At 43.7% G+C, this 15,749-nt stretch overlaps 1 protein-coding gene, 1 long non-coding RNA gene and 1 pseudogene across 6 annotated transcripts; 1 reads left to right on the plus strand and 2 right to left on the minus strand.

Annotated features, from left to right (window-relative positions):
• Window positions 1–297: 297 nt before the first annotated feature.
• Window positions 298–9,064, minus strand: LOC120684993 (annotated as a pseudogene).
• Window positions 2,153–5,286, plus strand: LOC120686504. Of its 5 annotated transcripts, XR_005680225.1 has the most exons (4): window positions 2,153–2,742; window positions 2,853–3,275; window positions 3,524–3,662; window positions 3,848–5,286. It is a non-coding gene; the product is annotated as an uncharacterized LOC120686504 (long non-coding RNA). The 5 variants fall into 5 exon arrangements; XR_005680222.1 differs by having other exon boundaries at window positions 2,154–2,660; window positions 2,835–3,275; window positions 3,524–5,286; XR_005680221.1 differs by having other exon boundaries at window positions 2,155–2,742; window positions 3,524–5,286.
• Window positions 9,065–14,137: 5,073 nt separating the features above from the next.
• Window positions 14,138–15,537, minus strand: LOC120686833 (CASP-like protein 1U2). Its single transcript, XM_039969034.1, has 3 exons — window positions 15,401–15,537; window positions 14,824–15,030; window positions 14,138–14,733 (listed from the first exon to the last, which is right to left on the minus strand). The coding sequence occupies exons 2-3, from the start codon at window positions 15,012–15,014 to the stop codon at window positions 14,364–14,366; spliced, it is 561 nt and encodes a 186-aa protein (XP_039824968.1). The 5' UTR covers window positions 15,015–15,030; window positions 15,401–15,537; the 3' UTR covers window positions 14,138–14,363.
• Window positions 15,538–15,749: the final 212 nt, after the last annotated feature.

Genomic DNA, 15,749 nt, shown 5'->3' on the forward strand with positions numbered 1-15,749 from the left:
TTCAAGTGTGTTGGCGCGATTCTGCATCAACAGGGCTCACCACGGCCCAACCAACATGGATGATTTGAAAGATATATTATGAATATCTCATCATTATTCTTTTTGAATTATATATCACATGGATTAATTTTCAAAATTGCAGGATGCAGAGGCCTTCCTTCAAGGGAGTACTATCGTCCGGATTATCCAGAAGTCAGAGGTTTATTGGCTATGCGACTTGATCATTACGCACATTATTTGTTCCTCCAAGCTGTAGGGATATTAATAATCATGGTTTGTGGTGTCCTAGTTTGTTCTTCAGGTACTCATGTCATTCATCATTTCATCCCTAATGTAATTGTCCATGGATTCGTCAGTCATGTCACTTGAAGGGTACTCTATTGCTGCATGAATGCTTTCCAGCGTCATTTCCACTACTCTCATTGTCGGCCGGTCATTGCTTTCAAACTTCACACACATCGCTGCTAACAAAGAGATATCGACAACCTCCCCACCTCCCTCGTGGAGAACTTGTGGATCCAATATGCGAAACAAGTTACCTTCTGACAGTACGGTGGAAAAATGATTTACAAGAACATAACCTTCAGGAGATCTATAAGAAACTGGCTTCTTTCAGGTAAGCAACTCAATAAGAACCACACCAAAACTGTAGACATCACTCTTGTCAGTAAGATGCCCCGTACTATGGTACATAGGGTCCAAGTACCCAAATGTTCCTTGCACAGATGTATCCAACCTAGTTACATCAATCGGAACATATCTTGAAGCTCCAAAGTCCGACAATTTGACTGTAAAATTATCATCAAGAAGGATATTAGGAGACTTGACATCCCTGTGGATTATTGGCACTGAAACGAGTGAGTGCAAATATGCGAGAGCCCTAGCAGTTTCAACTGCAATCCTCACTCTATCTTGCCATGATAGTGACACTAAAGCTTCAACATGAAGATGGTTGTAAAGGGTGCCATTGGATATAAACTCATAAACAAGAAGAGGAACTTTTGTCTCAAGGCAACACCCATGAAGTTTTTGACAATATTTCTATGGTTTATCTGAGAAAGTATAACAACCTCGTTTATGAACTCGTCAATTTCTCTTTGTATCACTATCTTTGCCTTTTTAATTGCCACGACATGAAGACTTGATAACATTCCCTTGTAGACTGTACCATGCCCTCCGCCACCTAGCTCACGAGCTTTGTCAAAGTTGTTGGTGGCTTTCTCCAGCTCTTCCAATGTAAGGATCATTCTCTCACTTATATCTGCCCTTTGAGATACCAACTGCAGTAGCAATTGACCATGATTTTGCTTGAAGAACCTTTGTCTCGTCCTTCTCTTTCGTGTCATGATTCTATGAATCACAAATGTGGTGCTTAGGACTAGAAAGAGAAGCATCACTCCACTTCCAACTCCAAGACCAATGATTAGTCCTGCAAGTGATAGACAAAATTGTCAAATTTAAAAGCACAAATGATAAGCACACACAGTATTCCATATTACACGATGTGGCTAAAAATATTTTTCTTAGCAGTAGCAAACCATTTTGTGTCACCAGAGATCATCTCTATTCAACTACATTTTGGAGTATTCTTTTGAGACTTTTTATGTAAAAAAAGCATAGTTATCATCAAAATAAAATGTAATTACTCCTTCCATGCATCCCACAAAAATGTCATTCCAGCGCTTCTTTTCTCCCACAAGCATCGGAGCCAGAGTAGGTAGGCCGACCCAATTAAACAATCAACATACACATGTTGAGGATATCAGATTCTTTACTCCTTAGGGCAGCAGGGGTAAGTCATAGAAAATGGCTCCGGCGAATGGGTTACCCTAGTCCATGCCTCCTGGCTTGGAGCACATGCTGGTGTCGGTTAGGCAGGACAGACATGCAATGCAAGGTGAGAGGTCCATGGGCACACATAAGGGGCAGCGAGACAACGGTGTTAACCTAGTAGCGGCATTTGCCCCCGTATTAATTCCTACGAATATCCTAGTCTCATTTGCCACAAAAACAAGTATATGATATGTGTGTGTGTGTGTATATATATATATATATATATATATATATAATCTATTGGGTACCCTGGGTATGGAATAAGGTATTGCATACCCGAGCCCCCGTCCGACCCGACCGGACTCGACACTGAGTCTGTTTTTTTTTCATTCGGTTTTTTACTCCCCGCCGGTTTTTCCCCACCTCCCCATCCCCAGCTCGCAATAGATCGTGCCCCACCCACGATCCTCCGTTCCGTTCCTCCCGCCGGCGAAACAGATCCTCGCTCCATCCGTCCTCCTGCCGGCGTTCCTCCGGTGATGCGCCGGGCGCCGCCCTCCCCCGTGCCTTCTTGCCTCGCCGGCTCTTGTCCCGCCCCTGCAACACCCGGCTCTGCCGGACCCTGCGACACCCCGCGCCGCCGGCCGCCATCGGTGGGCTTTCCGTCGGTGACCTTCGGGCTACCCCCGCGAAGGGCTGCGCGGCCGGCCCCCCTCCCGACCCGGCGAGGCACCCTCGCCGGGTCCCCAATCTCGCGATTCGGGCCCTCCCCGGCGACCCTCTGGTGAGGCGTGGTCCTGTGCCCCCCCCTCTCGCCCTCCGGCGAGGTCCTGCGCCGCCGGCTACCTGCAGCCTCTGGACGTCAGCGCGTCGCCCGCTCTCCTGAGGTACCCCCACCCGCTACCTGCAGTCTCCAAGAACCAGTGAGAAGTTGTGAAGGTCCAGCCGTGCGCTCGTGGCACACGATTGGTGCTCCTCTCCTGTGCTGCTTGTTTTCAATTGGTTCTTTTCTTTTTGTTGCCCGATTTGAATCCAACTCCTTCACCCCTATTTCTTTTTAGTTTGTTTTGTTCTTGCAGGCGGCGGCTATTCTGGATTCATGCCGAGACGGATTTGTTGTTCTTAACCATCCCCGCGCCCCCGTCGTGGCTCGCCAACATTCCGCTGGCGCCGGACACGACGTGAGTTCTCTCCCCTTCGACCGCCTCAATCTTCCCCAGCCTGATTCACGCATGCCTTCGCTGTTCTGATCTATGAGTTTTGTTTGATAGATTGGGTCTCGAGTTCGTGATTCACGCCTTCCCTTTTACTCTTTGCACTTCAACAGTTTGCGTTTTTGTCCCCACAAGTTGTTAATATAGGCAATCCCCACAAGAATTTGGCCTGCATTATTTCTGTGGAGTGTATCAAATCCTTCTGATGTGGCCTCTTGTTTGATCTTTGAAAGATAAGGTGGATTAGACTCTGACAGTAACAATGCTGTTAGCTAGAAGTAATTTAAGGTGAATGACCTTATACTATTTAGCAATTTTTTTATAGAATATGTGTCATGATAACCGCTTCATTATATTAGGCATATCCACATGTCTTTCAGATTTGAGTGCATTAATAACTATACTATTTGAACAGATCATTTTCTATGTGAGCCATATCCAGGTTTCATATATTTTTCACAATCTAGAGTTTGATTGTTGTTTGGTTCAATACTTTGATCGTCTGTTCTCAGTAATTACCCTTACTTGTTGTGTAGTGTGAGGACACAAGGAGCTGTTGCGCCAAGTTCATGTCAGCTTCCAGCAGCCGGCGTGAGCTCTCATGATGTCAGTGTGACGCTCATGTCAGCTTCCATTCATGTGTTGATTTATTTTGATTGAGATTACAGCAGCAAGGTGGAAGTTCTTCGCTTTCGCTAATGCTGGAGCTATATTACTAAAGAAATTCTTCTACTTTTCAAAAAAAAAAGAAATTCTTCTAATGCTATTGACCTTGTCGGTAGTTTTGGTGCAATATAATAATCCTTTTTTCCAATTGTAACTTTTGCTCCTGCATTAGATCTAACATCCTTAGCTTGCAGAAGCATTGAAGCAAGAGTTATGGGAATTGGGGTGCCAGAACTGCCAAGCAAATTCTGTGTTACCTGCTATGCTGCAAGACTCCATCAGTGGTACATGAGCCTTCTTTGTGCTCCCTAGTTCCAATAGTCTGCAGTCTAGCTCTGCCATTCTGCAACTTAAGAAGGTACTAATTTCTGATCCAATCAGTTAAGAAGCCTGATAAACTGATGAAGGCTTATTAGATTTTGCATCCACAGGATTGAGCCTCCTGTAGTATGCAGTGCGTGACCATTCTGGTGAATCATTAGCTATAAAATAAATATGGACTGTTTTGAACTATTTCCATCTTCCTGCAGCTCCATGATCACACTAGAGCAGACTGGTCAGAACAAACTAGCTTCAGTTTTGTTTGCCTTGTGGTAGACATCCCAACAGATGTCAGATGATGGTGATTGATAGGCATGAAATGTGTACCTTTCTGCATGAGTATAATTTTTTACCATGTACTGTGTTGATTAAATGTTTTTACATTTTTGGGTAAACCTTTGACAGTTTCTGAATTTGCTTTATTTGGCAGAATAGCTCATTGTCAGAAATTTTTGCTACACCATTTTTTAAACCAATATAATGGAAGCTGTTATCTAGAATTTATAACAAAAGAGATATGTTATTGGTAGTTTGTGATTAAATTTACTCCAAATAGAAGCATTTCACTGTTCTCATTATATGATATCACCATGTATAACTATTTGTTAGTGACTATAGTTGTTTTCATTAGACATGCATGCCTGAAGGTGGGAAGAATATTTGATTCATAATTCTTTTGTTGGCATGCCCCATTTTACTATTGTTGTTCTCAACTAATCAACTAGTACTAATAATAGCTATGTTGTTGCATAAAAATGTGGATGCTTGAACCTGTAATGTCTTCAGATTGTGAGATGTTGTCTCTGCAGGGATTATAGGATCGATCCTGCCTCTGATGCTTGATAACCTAGAGGCTACGCAGATGGCAAACAATGAGTTGTCTCTGCAGGCTCTGAGATGAATTGGTAGCTAGCAATTATGTGTTGTCATGAACTATTGACATCTGCCTGCAGCTCCAAGCCTCCAAGATCGCATTAGAGCAGATTGGTCAGAACCAAAAAGCTTGACTTTTTTTTTTGCATTATGGATGACTTCCAAACAAGCTATCAGATGATGTTGAAGGCTGAAAGATCTCGACAGAAGTGTGGTAGACATCCATTTGCATGCCTGTGATGTAATCCTTTCTAAGCCTTCTAGCATCATATGCTTGTGCCTGATGCAGGTGAAGGCTGGTGAACACATGCTATTCCGTTCCTTCATTTGTATGGCAATCATTGGCTTGATTCTAGATTTAAGATATGTATCTACAATGAGATAACGACATTTGCAAATAAAAGTCTCTAATGCTGAGAATTTTACTCAAGTTGCAAAATCATTCCATGGATTTTGTGATTCAAGTGAATTGATTTTTTTCTGATTATAGTATGACTGTATGTAGTACAGTACTACAGTGCTATAGTTAACAATTTAGTATGTATTTTTTAACTTATTAAGAACACCATAGGAATTGATCACCTGAATTTTACATAAAATCCATGATGTTGAAGCATTAATGCTAGCTCCTTGGGTCGAGCAACCAGATGTGAACCAAAATTTCTATCTAGATAGGCAACGGTTAACATATTTAACCATAGCTTGTTGTCAGGGAGATTATGGAAAATAACATGGAGTAACACTAACATATTGATGGGGACACGTGTGAGAAAACGACCCACCATTAGCTTTTTCATTTAGAAAAATAATGTAAAACTGGTATTGAGTTCCCCACTTAGAGACAACCTCTGTCACATCTCCATAAAAACGCATCTTCCAGCATTTACGAACAAGAAGCAACGATGAGACGGACACGTGCAGGCGTGGAAAAAGAAAACCAGGCGCTAGCCGCTTCGTCCACCATCGTGGGCGTCCCACGCGAAAAAAAATCGGACACAGGAGGGCGCTGGCGCGCTGCTGCGGGGGCCGACGGACGGAGCGCGGGTCGGGAACGGTGTGGCTGGGTTGGCTCGGGTACGGAATAACTATTCCATACCTAGGGTAGAGATTATTTGTTCTAGATGGACCACATCTGTGTTTGTTCAATTATTTGTCATCCCAACGTCCTCCATCCTCAGTACGCTTGGCCCAACTCAATCTAAAGGCAGCACCGCCGTCCGTCGTCTGTCCGCATCAACACACAAGGCTCTATCCATTGCAGCCTCGCATCAATGCTCGGATTGTGAGCATAAGATTTACTGGGTCCCCTTTCTCCTAAATTGCAAAAATAAACTTCATACATTGTTCACATGGAGGTGAGGTGATGAGTGTCGGACACCGGCACCTGGTGAGGCGATACAGGGGCGCAAACACGCAAGCCATCTGTGGGCTGCACTGCTACGCACGGCAGGTCTTGGCACAGCCACCCACGCATAGGCCATGGTGGTGACAAGCCTTATGCGCTCGTCATTCTTCTTTCGGGGTGAGTGGTATGAAAGCTTTGGGCAACAACCTTTGCCTGGCTTGTTGCCAATCATGACACAGGCGACATCATCATATACAATGCGTGGATTAAGGAGATCTCTCTTATCTAATCCTCCCCCTCCACAAACAACCTAAAGACTGTGATACGGGTGGTGTACAAAATGTCTCAATTATGGTTGGTAATATGTTATGTCCTATATAGTTGCCCCATCTTACTGCTGGCTGAACTCGGCAAACTTTTGGCAGGTGGTGGTATGGTTGTTGTTTATGTGTTCCATGCTTGTTGTAGTATTTTGATGAGCCTGTCGCTGTTGTTAATTTTTATCTTTCCTCTAATTATAGCATTTTAGGCCTATAATCTTGTATTTGTCATGATATATATTGATGGAAACAAGCAATGTCGGGCTCCATCATTCATTCAAAAAATTTCTACCACTTATTACCTGTCTTTTGATCACGTGGTTTCACGCAACCATTTGGAGTGTAAGGGTCGCCAATGGTTCCCTCAGGGCATTTGCATAAATATGTGCCAGGCAAATTTGTACAATTTCCGAAGCATTTAGTTGGATCCTCGCATTCATCGACATCTGGTAATATAGTCAATGGAAAACTGTCATTACTGGGGTATCGTATGTATATATTGCATAAATGACAAAATAGTACTACGTCACTCTATATTTTAATCATATGGAGATGTATGTGTAGTATTAAGAAGCGCCCCTTTCAGGTATTCAACTCTTGGAGAAGTCTACTTTGGCCATATGAATTCAAAACCCTTGAAAGCGGAACAAATGATATCAGATAATTCAACAAATCATGAAAGAGGAACAAATTTCCAGGTAATTCGACAAAACGCTTGAAAGAGGAACAAATAATATCCAAATAATTCAAAATAGAGCACTAACAGATATATTGTACTTTTTAGAAAACAAATTGCTGTTTTCATATTTTCAGAGTTCAAATGATGAATAACATAAGAATTTTTAGAGTTTAACCAAGACTTTCTTATTGTCAAAAATGGAAATAAAACCATGTTTGATGGCTAAATTTGTCAGGTCAAAACAATTATTTGGTGGCCAAATAGTCTTGATATTCAATCAGATGACCTAAAAATCTTGTGCGGCAAAAATTGAATGGCTGCCAAATTGGACTTCTCCCTGTCTACTAGTTCACATATTTTAAATTACTAGTCTATCAACCCGTGCTCCCGCACGGGCCAATAAGAATTAATATAAAAATAAGGTTATAGTTACAATTATCTGTCTCCCACTGTTTTTCATCTATTAATTATTCTAACACATACTATAAAATATATATTTATTATTATCTAGTTACAATAGATTTTATTTTGCATCACACCTCCATATGTATTCGATATATATTTAGTTTAACTTTTCGTTTGTGAATTGGTACTCTTATCTCTTTCATCATATTGAATATATGGTCACATATATATCTTGGGTAGTATTTTTGTATAAATAATAATATAAATAATATATTAATAATGATAGAAATAGTAATTTAAAATTTTACATTGGTGTACTTTAATATTTTATTATAATTATATAATTTAGATTCAGATTTAGAAGTAGTTTAACTTGTAATAATAATGACATAATTGGATAACTTTTATGCAAATTTAGGGGGTATTTGTATTATTTTTATAATGACATGTGTGGGTAATTTACACAAAAATTAGTGGGTTACTTTCGATTTATTTATAATGGCAGAGGTGGGTAATTTAGATATATATTTATGGGGTTATTTTGTAATTTATTAGGAAAGATAACAGATCTGATGGCTATTATATTCAGAGTTGTTGGATTTATGGCTGGATGTTTTTAATTTTGTGAGAATTTATAGGATTTTTCTGTTTTTTTAGAGTGTCCACTTAGGATCATAGATTGCTTCATGTGGAGGCTCCAAAGGAGCCTCCAATTAGTAATAGTAAGATAAGTTAATTTAACTTTTCTAAATAAACAATATTTATTATGTATCTAGATATATTGTAAAACTAAGTAATTAGAAAATTTAAACAATCTATAATTTGATTTGAAAGGGAGGGAGTAACATCACGTACCTTGGCATCCGTCGGTGAGGTAAGCGTTACCTTGGTAACCTTCATCGCAATGGCACACGTATCCGGTGACGTTTCGGCGGGTGGTGGCTTGGCAGGTGCTGTGCTTGCTATGGCATGCGGTGCTGTCAAGATCCCGTGGGCACGTGGCATCCCCGGCACGCGTCTCGTTCGGCGCCTGCAGCGCGCTGGACAGCAGCTCCCATTGCAGCACCAGCCCTCCGAACAAGTGGAGCCCCGGGGGCATCGTTACCGGGCCGTTGCTGAACGTCCCAAACCCACCGAAGCACACGGTGGACTCGTCCAGCGAGATGTCCACCACTTGCCCGGTCTGGCCTCGCTTGTCCGTGAGGAGGAGCAGCGGCGGCTTGGAGCTCCTGTTGCAGGTGAGGCTGAACCATGGCTGCGGCAGGTGGCACCGCGGCGCGATGCCGAACGGGTACGGCACGCTCACGTTCCCGCAGCTGGTCGGGCAGTTGGGAAGCCCAATCGGCGCCGCCGCCGCCGCCGCCCCCGCTGCGTCGGCCACCGAGACCAGCAACCACACCACCAGTGCCGCCGCTAATGTCACCGGAGTTGAGCTCGGGGATGGCTTGAGACACTGATTGCGGCGCATGGCCTCTGTGTTCAAGCCCTCCTCGACTCTCGGTTTCAGTTCCCAAGGGTACGGTGGTGGCCAGGCCTATTATTGTGGATGTTGCTGCAGCTGCGCTAGTGACACCAAGTGCCGGCCGACAGAACAATGCGATCCCAGGTACTACACGTTTGGAAGAGCAAAAAAAGGACAAAAGACGGAGATGCCAATGTTTCCAAAAAAAAAAAACTGATGATGACGGGCAAACCCAAGCATGCATGGCCATGTCACACGAAAGCTGGGAGATCAAATCCAAGAAAAACGATCCAAACTCCACGGGCTACTGTCAAGCATTGGGACAATACAAATTTTGTTCCTTCCTATTTTTCAGCATATATGGGCATGCCCAAATTTTCTCCAATCGATGCATGCTTGTTTCGTGGCATAGGCAAGACTAGGTTTGGGAGGCGACAGTGCCGATGCCAGACCGGCCAACTGCCTGACAGGGTGCAAAACTAAACGAGCCCACATACATACTACAGCTCCTGAGCTCCATCAACCCATCTTAACGGATTTTCGAGCAAACCCATCTTAATAGATAAAATAAAAATTCAGTCGATTACAAAAAAATCGGTAAACAGAGAACTCCATCATTCGCAGATCCTCCACCGGATTATACTTAAGACGATCAAGGTGATGCAAGCATTAGGTTTCAACATATTGTAAGGAAACAGTACCAGATAATAATTTGCATGGCCTATATGCTATAGCAATCGACACGCCACGATCTACGGATCAAGATGGCTTTTCTTAGCTGTTACAATAATTGGCAAAGATAGAGGCTGACATGTCAGATCGGTCCGCCGACCTGTTAGACCGGTCCGCCGACCGGTCTAGCCTGTTACAATCCGAGTAGGAGTAGATTTAGGTTATCCTGTATTCATATCCTGAAAATTATTACATTGGGAAATAAATAAATGATATTGTAGGTTTTACTAGCCAGGCGCCCAAGCTCGTCTCTTTCTTTATCATTTCAACAACTAGTAAAATGTAGGGAAAAATCTAGTTTACATCCTTGAACTATAGCAAACATCCGATTTTAAACCTTAAACTATAAAATTGGATAAGATAGACCATCCAACTATCAAAACCGGGCAAATTTGGCCCTCTAGGTGGTTTTGAAGGTGGTTTTCCATTTTATGAAAATTAAAAACATTCAAATTTAAACTAAAAAATTCATAAGTAATTCATTTTAAATAAAAAAATACGAAATGGGTATCAATTTTTTTCTAAAAATGTAAGCTATCTATTCGCACTATACTTTTCATTTATTTGAATCTATTTTTTTAAGTTCATGATATTTGGTTGCTTGTAGTTATGCCTATTATTTTTGAATAAATTAGATTCAAATAGAGCAATAATAGATAGATTGCACTTTTAGAAAAATTTTGATACTAGTTTGATATTTTTCTATTTTAAAATCAATTAGTGTTGATTTTATGATCTCATTAGAGATTTATAATTTTTCTTAAAAAATACAAAATCACCTTGAAAACCACCCTAAGGGCCAAATTTGCCCGGTTTCGATAGTTGAATAGCCTATCTTTTTCAGTTTTGTAGTTTAAGGTTGAAATCTAACTTTTGCGATAGTTCAACGGTGTAAACCGGACTTTACCCTAAATTATAAGTACAACATGCGTATATTTAGAAAAAATATTAGACTTGTGTTGACCGAGCTGAGCGGGGTGACCTTGCAAACTAGAGCGCAAGAGCCCCGCCCTGCAACCCTGTCTGACTTAGTATTATTCATGAATCTGTCTCTGTGTTTTTTTTTCACTATTCTCTCGTCAGTTTTTGTTTTAGCGTGGTTCCAGCTACAAGGATAGGACACATAACCTTGTTCTCCATGCCTCCACGGGCATCCTCCACTCGCGTGCACCTCTTGGCAATGCAGAACATGTACCTAGTGGTTTTGGGTTGTCAATTGCCAGCTCTTCCATCAAGAATCAATATATTTTTTGGATTTGGAAAAAATATCAATTTACTCTCTTCAAGTATAGCCAAAGTCTGAATAATCCCCTAAACTATATCTTGGTTCGATTTATCTCCTAAACTATGCAATTTAGTTCATTTTAGTTCATAATACAATTTGTCTTTTTTGTTTCTCCATACACAAGTTAAATTTTAATTTCAAATTTTGTAGGTAGTAGAGCACATCACACTTCATATTGAAAAAAATTGTTATAATTTTTTCATCATTATTTCATATAAGTTTGAACTCCAGTGATTAATGTATTCTTAAATATCATAGTCTATCAATATAATGAGAAAAATTATGATGTACTTTTCTAACATGTGTTATGATGTGTATTATCGTTATGTAAAATTTCAACTTAAAACTCTACCTATGCATGGAAAAAATAAAAAAAAGACAAATTATATTAGGGGTAATTTGAATCAAAGGGTATAGTTTGGGGTAAAATGAACCATACCATAGTTTATGGGGTTATCCGGACTTCAGCTATAGTTCAAGAGGTAATTTAAACTTTTTTATGTATTTTTTATTTATTTTCTAAAAGCAACTATAATTGCGGTAAATTTGGCGCTTATGATTTAATCAGTGGCGGAGGAGCAGCGTGGCACTTGCCATACCTTTTGTTTTCGACCACAGCCCAATGTTCTTAGTCCCCAAGCTGTACCTGTTCATTTCTAATCCTTGCTGTTAGTCAGTTACTGATACGATTGAGCTCTGATGATCTGAACGACAGAGAAAGGCAATATCTTAGAGGGAACCGTAGTTCCGCTGCAGGAGGGGGGGTGGGGGGGGGGGGACTGATTGCTTGAAAATCATCGACTCCCCCACGCCTTAATTTCTGTCCGTCCACCGCTGAATTCAATGAGGTGCCGTCCGGTCAGATCAGATTATTTCACTGAGCTGGATCATGTGTTGTTGCTAGAGTTATTGGTTGAGATCACCAGGTGCACGTTCGGCGTTCCAGTGTCATGGCGTTAATCTTGAAACAGAAATAACATCCCATACGTAGCAATCCACTTACGTGGATTAATTGTTCGCCTGGATCGACAGGGGGTGATCTGTCGCGAGTGAATAACGACCAATACTAGGATTAGGATGAATCTAGACTAAAAAATATACATGCCCGCAGTCTCTATACCGGTTTGCACCCCTTGGGCCTAGAGTAACACCCTACACTTTGCGTGGTTTGATTTTGTTTCCCTCGGTGACGTCATTGTGGCATGCCCTATTGGAACATGGGCGCATGGCCAACGGATCGATAAGAGCTCTCTATATAGCAGCCTAGCAGGCAGGAGGAGCTCGGCGGCCACGATGAGTCGCAGGGATAGGGCAGCTGACGAATAGCGAGCGACGTTCTCCACCTCGACCTTCTCCAGCAACCTTCTCGCCAACATCAATGTCGCCGTGACGCTGTGGCCCCTGCTGCCGAGGATGATGAGACCACCAGGGCCGCCCGACCATTCGCCTACTCCAATTATACCGCTGTCACCATCTTGCTTGGTTCGGAATGATGTTGGATATGGATCAGATAGGCTTCGAGCCGCTGACCGAAAAAGCAGGTGAAAAGTAGGATAAAGTTGAGGGAGAAGGAATAAAAAACTTGTTATTACTGGGACCCACGAAACAACGTTAAAGTAAACTGTTTGAGGATTGCGTTTCCGGTGTCTATTAGACGAGAGCAACTCCAAAAGCGTAGCCAAATCTCACATTTCATATTTTCATTAGGTATTCATATAGCCGATATTCCATCTCTATATTTGGGTACGTTCCAACAGACTAGTCAAATCTCACTCTTTATCCACGCGAGCTCCCTCTCCACGCGAGACAGGAGCAGCAACCCATCTTCTACCTCTCCTTTCATGGCCGGCACCCCTCTCCTCTGCCTACTCCACCACCACCAGCCGGAGCCCGTCCCCCTCTACTCCCCTCAAGCAGCTGCAAGCTTGACGCCAGCAGGGGCGGTGTCAGGGTGGCTAGGTCGCCAGTGACCGGTGATGCCCAGCTGGCTCCACGGTTGGTGGCTCGCATGGCGAGGCGCATCGCCGACATCCACCCCTGCTAGGATCCGCCGCAAGAGGGTCGCTAGGTCGTGTCGTGCCATGCCTGGAGATGCCCTGCACTGGCTGCCTGGTCGCGGCAAGCTGCGCATTGCCGCCCTGGGTCTGGCCCGACTGCTGGTCACAACCGCAGCTGGCCCTAGACAAAGGGTGAGGAGGGAGCTGCTGCTGGTGGAGGTTCTCCATGAGAGAGAGAGGCTCCCTGGGTGTTGGTGTTTTACCGGCAAGCCTAACTAGGGATACAATTAAATAGAGGATTGCACGTTGGGGATCGCCGTGATCAGTAACACGATGGTGCAATCACCATAAGGGTTTGTGTAAGTTCGAACCGTGAGTTGCGTAGTACCCTATATCTTGCTTGGTGGTTTGTATTGTTTGAGATGAAACCCTATATCGGTAAGAGTCTAAGAGTCCCTCCCGAATACTATTCAGGTGGTTTCCTTCTATATATATATATATATATATATATATATATATATATATATATATATATATATATATATATATATATATATATATATACTAGTTCTAAATCTACATGAGTAGTTATATTAGTAGTTACATGACGTATGGGTAGGAGAGGGCATACTATGGCTGCTGGTGGATCTCGGTGCATGGGAAAGGAGGGGGAGGGCGTGGGAGTGCGTGGACCGCGCGGGTGGAGGAGATGGTGAGGTCACGGGGCTCGGCAAAGATTGCAAACGTTGCATTGCGGATGGCCAGTGTGATAGCGAGAATTGGAAAATAGAGAGGCTGTTGGATCCGGGTTTTAACCCAATTTGGCTATTTTTTCCTATCCAACTCCTTTTACAGAGGTTGGAGATGCTTGGTATGATATAGATATCTTACCTGCTATAACTAGCTGCTGTTAGAGTTTGTTTGCCATGAAAGGTTGAACTAGTTCCTCTGCAGTACTGTAGAGGGACTCACCCTCGCTAACGTGTGGGCTCAATGCACTCGGGTCCACATGTCAGCAGGTGAATCCCCCTGCTTGAGGAGACTCATCCCTCGGGTAGTTTAGCCTGATAGGTCACACAAACACATGCTAGCTGTTTGGAGCTTTGCATTGACTTTGGTACGGTGCTACGTATACAAATTGCTTGATGACGTACGTACTATTTCGGTGTCCTACCGTACCAATACCACAAGTGGCTACGTATACTTTGGTACGATGCTACGTATCAACGGAGGAATGTAACAACGAACAACCCCTTGGCAAATTGCAACCACCACTAAATACCCACAAACATCAGCAGTCGTCTGAGTCTGACGAGACGGGCCACACGGAGAACGGCAGCCGGACGTCCTTGACGAACGCGGCCGAACTGGCGGAGATGCCGGCGGCGAGCGAGAAGAGCTTCGACCTGTGCACCTGCTCGCAGAACTGGCCGGCGGTGCCGGTGCAGGCGCTGATCTCCGGGCGGTAGGCGACGACGGCCGAGAACGCCGCGCCCGTGGCAAGGTTGAGCAGCGCCGGCACAGCGACGTCGAAGAAGACCAGGAGGACCTGCGCAACCTTGGGCGCCTCCTCCTCGTCGCCGCCGCCGCCCATGCCGACCTGCAGGTAGATCCCGACCGCCTCCAGGATCGTCGCCGCGATGTTGAAACCTACCAGGTAACTGCGCACGAACGTTTGCCGTCGTCAGGTCTACCACGGCAGCATTAGACCTGGTGGACACCTGGTAACGGCGGCTGCCAATGATGCTTACACGAAGGGCGGGTAGTTTTTGAAGGTGACCGTGACCCTGGCGCCAGGGGGCTCGTAGATGGAGCACTCGTTGGCCGTGGCCATGACCACTGCCGAGGTCAGTGCGAGCGCCATCGTCGACAGGCGGAGCAGGAGGGTTACCGCCTTGGAACCGTTTGGTGCCTCGTCAGTGGCGTCGCAACCGGATCCCATGGCGATGCGCCGAGCACTGTTCGATCAGGATGGCACAATCTTGTAGTAAAATAAAAACAATTTCCCAAGTGCATCATATGGAAATATGGATGCACCACCTCAGCACTTCTACAAACATGGCCTTTAAAGAATTTTGCAAACCTATTAGTTGAACCATTTCTGAAAACTGTGTCCTTGTTAAACGACTTTTGAGAATCTAGCAAGAATCTCTCTAACTAGGAAGAGCTAAACGTCAAAAGTTCAACAGTTTTAAAACATAATTTGGCAATTAGTAAAAGCCTAGGCTTTGCTCACTCTGTTCCGAGACAGGTACATATGGACAACGCCATGAAGAATGGATCGGAACATGAAAGAAAACAAAAAAAAACATAGAGAATGCAATGTACCTTGAAACCGCGAGCGGTTAATAGCTGCAATTGAGCAAGAGTGCTAGTTTGGAGCAACATTTATAAACCGAAGAAGCTAAAGAAGCTTGTGCGTGCCACCACCGCATGTTGACACGTCCAGGCCAGCGTTATTGACGAGGACCTTTCGTATTATTCTCCGAATTTTTCTAGCCATGTGTGCTGACGAGGCAATCTGAGGGCGAGATGGCACTAGACCCCGAGATCAGTCCCAGTCTCTGCTGAGAGGCCAGCAATTAATGCAAAGTGGCCCCTTCACCATGCTGGTTGTTGTCACCGTTTCTGAGAGCAAGTGCAACAATTGTCTTACAGCCAAGCTAATCAATACTTT

This window comes from Panicum virgatum, chromosome 8N, assembly GCF_016808335.1.
Source record: "Panicum virgatum strain AP13 chromosome 8N, P.virgatum_v5, whole genome shotgun sequence".
NCBI lineage: Eukaryota > Viridiplantae > Streptophyta > Magnoliopsida > Poales > Poaceae > Panicum > Panicum virgatum.

Bases quoted from the DNA above. Each gene is read 5' to 3' on its own strand.
- LOC120686833 (XM_039969034.1), bottom strand. From the start codon at position 15,014: ATGGGATCCGGTTGCGACGCCACTGACGAGGCACCAAACGGTTCCAAG. The intron at 14,734-14,823 runs GTAAGCATCATT...GTTCGTGCGCAG, and splicing joins AAAAACTACCCGCCCTTCGT to TTACCTGGTAGGTTTCAACA.